Source organism: Takifugu rubripes, chromosome 19 (assembly GCF_901000725.2).
Source record: "Takifugu rubripes chromosome 19, fTakRub1.2, whole genome shotgun sequence".
Taxonomy (NCBI): Eukaryota; Metazoa; Chordata; class Actinopteri; order Tetraodontiformes; family Tetraodontidae; genus Takifugu; species Takifugu rubripes.
Genome location: NC_042303.1, coordinates 10,906,210 through 10,917,989, shown reverse-complemented (window position 1 = coordinate 10,917,989; position 11,780 = coordinate 10,906,210). Strand labels below are relative to the sequence as shown.

General features: G+C 39.0%; 2 protein-coding genes across 4 annotated transcripts; both read right to left on the bottom strand.

Moving 5' to 3' along the window:
* Positions 1 to 605: 605 nt before the first annotated feature.
* On the bottom strand, positions 606 to 4,300 carry tamm41 (TAM41 mitochondrial translocator assembly and maintenance homolog). Its single transcript, XM_003973433.3, has 8 exons — positions 3,911 to 4,300; positions 3,474 to 3,656; positions 3,236 to 3,328; positions 2,971 to 3,121; positions 2,584 to 2,729; positions 1,966 to 2,131; positions 1,682 to 1,744; positions 606 to 1,164 (listed from the first exon to the last, which is right to left on the bottom strand). The coding sequence occupies exons 1-8, from the start codon at positions 4,046 to 4,048 to the stop codon at positions 1,073 to 1,075; spliced, it is 1,032 nt and encodes a 343-aa protein (XP_003973482.1). The 5' UTR covers positions 4,049 to 4,300; the 3' UTR covers positions 606 to 1,072.
* A 1,187-nt stretch (positions 4,301 to 5,487) lies between these two features.
* On the bottom strand, positions 5,488 to 11,726 carry LOC115247016 (bromodomain-containing protein 4B-like). 3 transcript variants are annotated; one of them, XM_029827429.1, is made up of 17 exons: positions 11,611 to 11,726; positions 11,395 to 11,529; positions 8,595 to 8,773; positions 8,336 to 8,473; positions 8,121 to 8,255; positions 7,864 to 7,918; positions 7,712 to 7,782; positions 7,279 to 7,354; positions 7,134 to 7,186; positions 6,699 to 6,828; positions 6,539 to 6,594; positions 6,407 to 6,461; positions 6,256 to 6,326; positions 6,096 to 6,171; positions 5,879 to 5,934; positions 5,715 to 5,801; positions 5,488 to 5,623 (listed from the first exon to the last, which is right to left on the bottom strand). In XM_029827429.1, the coding sequence occupies exons 4-17, from the start codon at positions 8,444 to 8,446 to the stop codon at positions 5,522 to 5,524; spliced, it is 1,134 nt and encodes a 377-aa protein (XP_029683289.1). In that variant the 5' UTR covers positions 8,447 to 8,473; positions 8,595 to 8,773; positions 11,395 to 11,529; positions 11,611 to 11,726; the 3' UTR covers positions 5,488 to 5,521. The 3 variants fall into 3 exon arrangements, with proteins under 3 accessions (XP_029683289.1, XP_029683292.1, XP_029683290.1); XM_029827432.1 differs by having other exon boundaries at positions 7,134 to 7,183; XM_029827430.1 differs by lacking the exons at positions 11,395 to 11,529; positions 11,611 to 11,726 and adding an exon at positions 10,392 to 10,438.
* Positions 11,727 to 11,780: the final 54 nt, after the last annotated feature.

The following is an 11,780-nucleotide window of genomic DNA, read 5'->3' as shown; positions in this document are numbered from 1 at the left end:
TAAAATGCATTTGTAACTGTTAGAATCCAGCATGTAAGTTTTGCTCAATTAAAGCCACAGTTGTAAATTTCAGTTGCAAATATAGATTAGATCTCCCATTTTTTGATAATTTCAAAACCAATATTTTTTTTTAAATTCCTGATCTATTAATCATGACAGAAAGCAGGTGGACTGCACATTTGCTTGAATAAGGCTGTGTAGCCCACATAGTGGTTTGGAGTTTGATGACATGAAAATTTTGTTTTTAGTAAACCTTAAAAAAACCAACCTGAAATAGAAACAATAAATACAGGGAGGAAGAATCTTAATATTCACCATTGACCAATCATCTGTTTTCTGGAATTCCATTATTAATGTTGATGTTCACCGTCATCAATAATATCAATAATGTTCTCTGTGTATGTGGCATCTATTGCACCTCTGCCCATCCCAACGAGAGGGACCCCTCATCTTCTTCAGGGATTCTTCTTCTTTCATAAAGGTTTTTTTTTAAAGATATTCCTGACCTGGTTAGAGGGTCTCAAGACAGATTTAATTTATTGTTTCTGTTAATTTTACTTGTCTTTATTCTTACTAACATGCCCAAATAAAGTTATCAAATCAAATGATGTTAAAATGATGTTTATTGATCCTATTTCTTGTAAATTACATCAGGTGTATGTAAAGAACCAGTCAATGCATTTAACCAGCAATCTGATAAATTATAGTTATCCAATAAGTTATAGGTCATTTATAACTTTAACTTATAGTAAACATAACATTTGTAAGAGATAACTGATGGTATCAATAACCTGAATACTGAGATAAACGGGGAGCGTCAATATAAAAAAACTTGGTTCAAAAGTGAATTGCAAAGAGATCTGGGATCTTTGACGAGTAGGATGACAGCAGGATGCTATTCAAGACAGCTGCACAAGTCTCTGTCGGACCTGAGTTCTGGTAAGTGCTCTTCTTTCACAGAGGCAATGCAGTAACACATCCAGAGGAAGGCTGGAGGGTGTAGAGGAGGGGCCTTCCTGCACCTGTTTGTTTCAGGGTAAAGAAGATGAACTTGGATTGTCAGGGACTTAGATCAGGACATCTGTGAGACGGATGGTTTCCTCCTCCATCCCTTCCACATCTTCAACAGTTTTTTGGAGCTGTACGACACCGTCTTCCACAAGCCTGAACCAGGTCACACAATGAAAACACATGTTAATAGTAGCTACTAAAGAGCGGTTTCTTTCAAAACACTCATCACAGATGTCTAAACTGCCACTATCATTAATTATTAGGCCCCATCCTTCTAGCCTCAGACCACTTACTGATGTAAATAATGGTGATAAAACTCTGTTACTATCTACAGAACCAAGGCACACGGGAAATTCGTTTTCGAATTGGTCAGGGCTGCTTTCTGTAAAAAAAAAAATTTGATACATACAGTACCTAGCTTACTTCTGATAGAGAGCTCTTCTGTTATACACTCATGCTAAAACATCATTCTAGCTTGCAACTTTATTTATAGTGTCTCATTATGTGGCAATTTTAAATTTCCTCTTTTATCTCCAGGTTGCTGATATGATTCATTTAATCCATTATGGATATATTATTTGGTAAGAAATCTCTCATCTAAATATTTCTGCGTCCATTATAATGCAGTTGTTGAACCACTGGAATAACTGTATGGAATCTTTGTACTCACCAGCTGTTGCAATGCCTTTGATGCTCTGTGTAATACTGGAAGATTTCACAATTGACGAAATACCTAAGAAACAAAATAACATTAAAGATTTTACCCCTTTCTCGTATGAATGCTACTTTTTTAATAAAATGATTTCACTTTCAATAAGGAACAAAAACACTCCGCATTCATATAAATTGGCAAATGTGCTGAATATACATAGTATAATAGTTTCTTTGATGAATTGTGTGTTCCTCCATCTATCATTGGTCTTCTCTGGTCTGTATGTGTTCTTAGGAGCAGACCTTGCTGCACTACAGCGCCACAGTCTGGATCCTGAGCAACCTGCAGCAGGATCTCCTCCACGTCTCGGTTCTTCCCTGGAGGATCCACCAGCTTTGTGATCTTCTGCTGCAGGGTCCGAGGCAGCGCCATCAACTGGATAAACTGGCCTTCGGGGCTTTTATCAACCTGCACGAGCACATCAAGGATAAATGTAGTTGAAACACTATCCATCTATCGACTACTGTTTCACCCTCTTAACATTTTATATTATATACATTAGTTTATTTTTACAGTTTTTTTAAATGGATACATGAATTTAAAGAGAAAGTGCAGATTTCCATATTTAATTTAAAAGGTTGCCAAAAACATGGTTATTACATCAAGAAAATAAAAGATTATATCCATATTCTGACATTTTAGAACTGTTGGAAAGCAATAAACTGTTTCATAGTCAGGTTAGGTCTCCCCCCATCATTTTACAAATAAATGAAGCAAATGAAAGATGGATCTCCTGTTTTGCTGGAAGTTTAACTGGAGCTATTGGGACAAGGTCCTGGCAGATATATGTAGATATGGTGTGGCACTTCCAAGACAATAATTACACGCTTTTGTAATGTCAACTATATTTTGTATTTTACCTCCAGTTTTCCCTGTTGGGGTTTGTAGACCACTTGAAGGCAGTCACGCAAGATGTTGCTGTACAGAATCCGGAAGTGCTGAATGTTGTCTTTGACAATATTGTGGACCTTAGATTTATCTTCTCCAATTACCATCCGGAAATCCCCTTAAGCAAAACAGAAAAAAGTAGCACAAGGGTCTCTTATCTGCTATGACATACTTTTAAAATACTGAATTGGTTTTAATATGAATTGCTGGGTTAGAGTTAGGGTAAGGACAACTAGTGTTAATATAAGTTAATATAAGTTATCAACAATAAACCAACATGTACAAGGATAGATAGAATTTAATCTAAAGTATTTGGATAAAGTTTAAAATGATCCATTTAGTGACGCAATAGTAGTTACCAGCATAAGAGAGACCAGCTATTTGGAGGAAGAGGTCTTCCTCACTGAAGCTCTCTGGCAACATGAGGAAGGATGCCGTCACAGCACTTTTTAGGTTGGACACTAAAGCATCGCGGAGCTTTGCATTTTCATTCTGAACCAGCATTTTCACCTGAAATTGGAAAACAAATCGAGAAATGAGTGGATAATCTGTACAATAGACGCATAAAAGAATAAAACAGAGGAAATCTTTAATGGTGGTGACGATGAAGTTCAATATACTGACTGGTTTGTGGAGGCGTCCAGCAACATACAGCGTCTTCCAATGCGTCAGGTCATCTAACAGAGACTCTGTACTAATTACACCATATTTTATTTTCTAAGATTTTTAAGGGTGAAAAAAGATAATTTAATGTTAGACTTTGGCAGAAATAAGATGACTAATTAGGAACAATACCTCATGTCACAGAAGAATACCACAAATGTCATTTGAGAAGTGAAGACAGCATGCAGCTTTACTCAACTCTTCCATCTACAGGCACCAGTGTGTTGTAATATATAGAAGCTCCATAATCATGTTGGATGGAGCTGACCGTGGTTGGTCCCAGCAGCTTAAGGATGGAGTAGTGTTTACGATTCTGCAGCAGATTCATTGTGTGCCAAGTCACTGGATCATCCACAGCAATCACAAAGTCCAGCATGTTCTTCTGTGTTTAAAGGAGGACATCATTGTTTCTAACACACAGTAATACTGGGATGTACAGGGGGCACACTGTTGAGTTACATAGGCTTTTCTGGATTACAAGTTTTTCACAGATCTGCACACACACAGAAGCTCATGCTAACACATACTTCTATACACTGTGATACAGGAATTTAGTCCTTTGAGCTATTTGATCAATATTTATTCGCTTATTTTAAAAGTGTAACGACTAAAACATTCAGGTCATTTGTCACAAACCTCCATTTGACCTTGGTTAGTCCCGTGTTGTTTGAAAACACCAGATCCATAAGCAAAAGCTAAACTAATATCCTGAGGAAACTCGGATAAAATCCGTCTGTAAATCACACCCATGTTTTGCAAGGTTGGAAGGGTCATTTTAGTTAGCCAGGGTATCTTTTCTAGCTAATAAACGAGTTACTCAGTTAGCGACTTAACCTAACATAACATGCAAATGGAATTTATGTCCCCATTCATGGAAACGCGTGGTCTAACATTGAGTAATTTCTTTCAACCAAACAACGCAACAGTTGCCAAACTGACACTAAATGAATACGTTCTAAGTTTACATGTGCCCGTCGTATTGGTTTGTTTAGCTCAGCTGTGCGTTTAACTGTCGCATAAAATCTACGTCATAGAATGCGAATATTGAAGGCTCATGGGAAATGAAGTCTTCGGTGATAGTCAAGCAAAACCAGTCAAGCTCTGAAAAAGGTTCCTGGACGTGTTAATGTAAAATAATAACGGTCTGAACATTTGACCAAATGGTTAATTTGCGACTTTTCTTTTTTAAAATAGAGGAAATAACAGATATTTTTCAAGTGCTGCAACTGGTTTGGATTCAACCAGGAGAGGGAGCTTTTCACCAAGGTTTAGTCCAGAGTCAGCGAGCGGACAGAAGGACCCAGTCCGGGAGAATGTTTTTTTTAGGACGAGCTTATCAGGAGCCAATGCTGCAAAGGAGGTTATTTAAAAAAGAATGTACTGTATATAAGTAATTACATAATATACAAAATAATAATAATTGTTTGGAGCCTATACACGAAACACAGCCATTTCACTTCATTGGGTTGTTTCCATTTTTATCTGCATGGATTGCAAAGAAAAAGTTGACCTTCACTTTGTAACAGACTCATCTTTAAATTACTACAAAATGTCTTCAAATGTAGTCCAATTAAACCACCCTATTACAATTGCCATGATTTTTCCAGACCTCTTGAACTAATGAGGGTGGCATTAGTGACTCTTTTACAACAGCTGTTTGGTTAAAAATTACAGGGTAATCACAGATATTCCCATTAATTAATGATGTGATGCTCACAGGTCAGACAAGGTTGTGACTGTTGGTTGACTGAATAGAAGAGATTTATCATGAAACACCAACAGTATAATGTATTATAGTTTTGTAGTGAAATCCTGCCTCTGTAGCTCTAATGAAAACATCTAATAAATAAATATTGATAAATTCACTGGATTGTACTGTCAAATCAAGGAGGTGAGATTTGTTGCCATGAAACTGAAGTAGAGTGTGACTGAGGGACGTGATAATTGTCAGTTGCACCTATTAACATTTCACTGTGCATCTGAGGAAATAAAAAAAAACTCCTAGCTTGAAATAATGCAAGCCGAAAAGAGACGTAATAATAATTAAGAGTAAAATGGAAATGTAGACTGGTTTTGGCGGTGATGGGCTTTAACAGTGTAAACTGCAAAGACATTCCAAGACACTTTTACAATCTGTTAAACGCTAAAGCAGAAAAATGCAGAGTGAGCATCTACTCGAATAAAAATCAGCCAACACTATTACTATTCAACATTTTATTCATTGGTAACCATAATAAATACAATACATCAATACAGTAGATCACAGTAAAAAGGTGTTTCGCCTGAAAAATAAGTCCTCTCAAATTCCTCCATGACTCTGGCTTGCAGGTTGAGGTCAAACCCATTTAACTGTGAGAAAAAGGATGAAGGAGAAGAGCTGTTAAATGACCTTTCCTCCACAAAGACAAAGAGATCACTGTTGCATAGAGGTGCTACTCACATCTGCCTGTCTCCTCCGCTCTTCTTGAGCTTCTCTTCGAAGTCTGTTTCTCTCTGACTTGTCTTGAAGCGGGGTGGATTTTTGAGGCTGGTAGAAGATCAGGATTGATGTTAATATTAAAACAAAGAACATGCTCAACATCCCACAGGTGGGTTTATCCTTACTGGACATCCAGCAGCAGGAGGTTTCTGGGCTGTCCGTTGCACAGCAGTGGGGAGAGCTGTCAAAGAGAAAACAGCTAAATATCTACATTTGGTCTCTCATCATCGGGATCTTGGCTCTCTTTCTATTGCTCATTAGATTGAAATTAAGTGAACAACTCATATTTCTCATAAGCTGGTTAGTACAATGATGATATTGGTGATATTTAGGAATATTTACGTTTGGGAATTGGCTTTTTCTCAGTTGGGAGAGTCTTGAGTCTCTCCCAGGCCTCAGGATGCTTCACGACAATTGGCTGTAAAACAAAACAAAACAAAATACTACTTCAGTAAATGATAGTTTCAGGTGTTTCATGCAGAAAAAAGCCAAAGATAATTACCGTTGCAGCAGGTGGAGGCTTTTTCACTGCAGGATTTCTGCTCAGTGGGTTGGCCTGGTGGCCTCTGATCCCTGACAAATACAATTTTAATTTTAAAGTTTAGGGAGCCAAAAAGACCAGGAAAGGCCAGAGTGGGTTAAGTTTAACTTACAAAGCAGTGCTTGGTCCCCCAGCGGAAGTTTCTTTGCTGGGTTTATTAATTGAGGCTGGTAGAAGATCAGGATTGATGTTAATATTAAAACAAAGAACATGCTCAACATCCCACAGGTGGGTTTATCCTTACTGGACATCCAGCAGCAGGAGGTTTCTGGGCTGTCCGTTGTACAGCAGTGGGGAAAGCTGTCAAAGAGAAAACAGCTAAATATCTTCATTTGGTCTCTCATCATCGGGATCTTGGCTCTCTTAGTGTCAGAATGTGTTCAATGCTCTGTGTTGGGCCTCACCGTTCTGGTGGGGGATGCTCTTTTTAACTTTAGCAGGAGGTTCACTGCAGGAAGAGCTGGTGTTTGTTCTGGGGTTTTGCAGCGTGGGACCAGAGGAGCTGTGGGCTTTCCTCTTTCCAGGCCTTTTGTCCTATGGAGGGGGTCAGACTTTCAGTTTGTGTGTAAATCGGAAAAAAAGTTGCCAAGAATGAACCAGTTTAATCTGTTAGTAAGAACACTAAAAATGGAGTCAAAGAAATCCACAAATACGATATTGAGGATAAAGACGCTTAATGACGTCAAGGAAGAGACGTCACCTCATTCAGAGGGTTTCTTGACAGTACTTTTGTGGATTGTTTTGGAGTTTTTATTTCATATTCTGGACACTGTTAAATGTTAAATGACCTTTCCTCCTCGAAGACAAAGAGATCACGGTTGCATAGAGGTGGTACTCACATCTGCCTGTCTGCCCTGTTCTTCAGCTTTTTGCAGCAGGGTGGATGTTTCTACTGCCCATTAGATTAAAATCGAGTCAATAACCCGTATTTCTCATAAGCTGGTTAATACAATGTTGATATTGGTGATATTTAGGAATATTTACGTTTGGGAATTGGCTTTTTCTCAGATGGGAGAACCTTGAGTGTCTCCCAGGCCTTCGGATTCTTCCCGAAAATTGGCTGGAAAACAAAACAAAAGAAAATACTACTTCAGAAATTGATACAGGACACCCTGACAGCACTGGGCAGCTCCTTCAGTGAGCGGCTGCTCCACCCTCGCTGTGTGAAGGAGCGGTATCGCAGATCTTTCCTGCCAGCTGCTGTCAGACTGCACAACAAACATAATGCCTGCTATAGCACACACTGAATATTATATATTCTGATATGTATGTTGTATACACCCTCTGTACTATGTACAGGTATTCAAGAGGCTGATTATGCATATATATATATATATAGTCCCATGTGGAACAAATAAAGGAATCTGAATCTGAATATTTTCAGGTGTTTCTTGCAGGAAAAGCCAAAGATAATTACCGTTTCAGCAGATGGAGCCTTTTTCACTGCAGGTTTTCTATAAACTGTATCGGCCTGGCGGCCTCTGATCCCTGACACAAATAAAATTTGAATCAAAGTTTAGGGAGCAACAAAGACCAGGAAAGGCCAGAGTGGGCTTTGGTTTAACTTACTAATCGGTATTTGGTCCCCCTGTGGAATTTTCTTTGCTGGTGCTAATAATTGAGCCTGGTAGAAGAATGAACCAGGTTAAGCTGTTAGTAAAAACACTCAAAATGGAGTCAAAGAAATCCACAAATCCACAAATGATATTGAGGATAAAGGTGCTTAATGATGTCAATTTCATGATTTAGAGTCAGTGTTTCCGTCAGCAACGCATTTAACTTAAAATATTACCAGACATTTAATGGATAAAAGGAAGAGACGTCACCTCATTCAGAGGGGTTCTTGAAGGTCCTGTGGATTCTTTTGTCTTGATTTCACGTTCTGGAAACGGCATCTTGGACAGCATTCTGAAGAAGATGGCCTCCAGGGACTTGGCCTTAGATACAATATCTGCTTGCGGCTGTGGAGAGAAGACGTCACGCAAAATAAAAACCCTCTTTTGATGGGAAAGGTGCTGATGAATGTCAAGTGTCCCGTTACCTGATGGAATCTATAGCAGTTACTGAAGACCCATAAAAAGTCCTGAACACACTCCACACCATGTTGGTAGTAGTGGTTCTTTAGCCTCTCCCTGATTGTGCTGAGGTCCATGGGAGTCGTAATAACTTTGTAGTAGCTCTGCAAGACAAGAAGGACTTAGTTAGCAAGCATCTGACTACAGCTACAATATCTGCAAATACTGACTTCAGTAAAATATTTTTAAAAGTGCTTTATTATTCTAAATATTTGTGTCACTTACGGGGAGTATCGCTGGTTTCAGTAGGAAGTGAAACTGCCTGGACAGCTGATGGTTCCACAACTCCGTCGCCAGCCCCTCCAGATAACCGAGCTGATTGGTGCGACGTCCCGGTCTGGTGGTATTCACCACCGGTGGACAATTGGGCTGTCTGGAGTCAGCAGGACAGGAAGTTTTCTCTCCTAAACAATTAAGCAAACAATTATCCGTCCCAGTCTACATATTTAAACCAGGTGACAGCATTACCCACAATGCAACTGTCAATTCAACTGAATTCATTTACTTCAACATTTACTTCTTTGCTTCAGTTCCACAAGACTAAACTTTCACACTGACGCCAATGAATTTTCCAAAAAGTAAGGTTGTTTCTGCAGCAGCTTTGCAACAAAGAAAAACTGGATTGTTTTCACATTGATTGCATTTAAATCATGACACGTCTTATATGATTCAGTGTTGACCATATCAGTCAGACTGTGAGGAGGTCTGGGGAACCAGCTGTAAAAGCGCTCTACAACAAGAGCAATCGGAATAATTAACAAGGCCGAATGCAGAGAGCACACAAACCTGCTGTTTATGAAATATCTATACTGTCAAATTCAAAACAGCACTAATAATGTACAAAGAAAATATCTACTGCCAAAAACTACCTGGAAAAGTTTAGAGAAAGGGAGGGAGGTTATAATCTCAGGGAAAACCTAAATTTTATCAAACAGAGGATCTGAACAATGAAAAATGCCTGCAAGTCAAAGTGTGGTTCGATTTTATGCAACAATTTGAATATGGAGCTAATACAAAGTTTCATCATGAATCTGTTTTAAAAGATTTTTTTTACAGTATATGGATGAGGAAGAGTGTTAACCATGTGTAATGACAAAAAAATAAATGTATACATGGTACATGGAAACACACACACACACACACACACACACGTGTGTGATTGAAATCAATGAGTTATCAATGATACTTTATGCAAAGGTGCTTACTTGAAACATTGTCCTTGATGTCCATTATGGAATTAAACTAATGTGAGCACAAGTGCTATTAATGAGAGTATAATTGAACTAAAAATATTAATTAGATTATATAATATAATAAAGTAATGAATTGCCAGGTATAATAATTCAAACAGGTTCACTGCAGGCAGTCAAGCTACAAATGCACTATGCATAAGGTCTCTGCCTGAACTATTAAGTACATTGTCTTTGAAGATCAAAGCCCTTTGTAGACCTTGATCTACAGGGCTGTTCTGATTGGCTGACTCAATATTGTCCTTGAAGACGGAAGTCCTTTGATGATGGGATATGAGTTCTGGTGAGTCCAGTTCTCCATAAAAACAAATTGGATCACTGGAGGGAGAAGAAAAGCCACCCAGGCCGAAGGCATGACCACTTTGATAAGATAAATCTCTGGGTGACGCTTCAGTGTATGGATGAGGAAGTGTGTTAACCATGTGTGATGACAAAAAAATAAATGAATCATAAAAATAACCATGTATACATGGTACATAGAAACACACACACACACACGATTGATTAATAACCACCACTTGGTGCCTACCCTGCAAATCCTATCATTTGCCATCAACCCTTCCCACCATTCCCACATGTTTCTGGACCCCAGAAGTCTTGGCCTATAGAAGCATAACTAAAATGTTAACCTAATAATTAGACGACCCTAAGTATGATAGTTTGTCTGTCTAGGATAGTCACTGGAACTACAGAATTAGTGACAATAAGCTTTTTCAAAGAGGTAGGTTTTAGGTCTAATCTTAAAAGTAGACATGGAGTCAACGTCCCGTACCTGGATTGGGAGCAGGTTCCACAGCAGGGGGGTCTGGTAGCTAAATGCTCGGTCCCCCATTCTACCCCTAGAGACTCTGGAGACCACAAGTAAACCAGCATTCTGAGAACGGAGCAGTACATTGGGATGATAAGGTGTCACTAGCTCCTCCATTTAGGATGGAGCTAGGCCTCTGAGGACCTTGTAGTTCAGAAGAAGAATTTTAGAAATTATTCTAAACTTAATGGGCAGCCAATGAAGAGACACCAGTACAGGAGTCATGTGATCTCTTTTGTCAATACCTGCTAGAACTCTAGCTGCAGCATTTTGGATCAACAAGAGGCTTCTTAAAGAGTTATTTGGACACAATGATAATAAAGAATTACAATAGTCCAGCGTGGAAGTAACAAATGCATTGACTAACTTTTCAGCATCATGCTGCATTAGTAGCTTCCTGATCTTTGCGATGTTCCTCAGGTGAAAAAAAGGCTCTTCTAGAGACTATTTTAATGTATGAGTTAAAGGAAATATTTTGGTCAAAAGTTACTCCAGGATTCCTCACAGAGAGACTAGATGCTAAGGAGATACTATCTAGAGTGATAATGTGATCTAATCTATCCCTGAGAAATTCAGGACCAAACACCATCACTGCAGGTTTTCTATAAACTGTATCGGCCTGGCGGCCTCTGATCCCTGACACAAATAAAATTTTAATCAAAGTTATGGGAGCAACAAAGACCAGGAAAGGCCAGAGTGGGCTTTGGTTTCACTTACTAATCGGTATTTGGTCCCCCTGTGGAATTTTTTTCTGCTGGAGCTAATAATTGAGCCTGGTAGAAGAATGAACCAGGTTAAGCTGTTAGTAAAAACACTCAAAATGGAGTCAAAGAAATCCACAAATGATATTGAGGATAAAGGTGCTTAATGATGTCAATTTCATGATTTAGAGTCAGTGTTTCCGTCAGCAACGCATTTAAATTAAAATGTGACCAGACATTTAATGGATAAAAGGAAGAGGCGTCACCTCATTCAGAGGGGTTCTTGAAGGTCCTGTGGATTCTTTTGTCTTGATTTCACGTTCTGGAAACGGCATCTTGGACAGCATTCTGAAGAAGATGGCCTCCAGGGACTTGGCCTTCGACACAATATCTGCTTGCGGCTGTGGAGAGAAGACGTCACGCAAAATAAAAAACCCTCTTTTGATGGGAAAGGTGCTGATGAATGTCAAGTGTCCCGTTACCTGATGGAATCTATAGCAGTTACTGAAGACCCATAAAAAGTCCTGAACACACTCCACAGCATGTTGGTAGTAGTGGTTCTTTAGCCTCTCCCTGATTGTGCTGAGGTCCATGGGAGTCAGAAAGAGGTCATAGAGTCATAGGGGTTCATCTATGCCTCTGATAGTGGAGT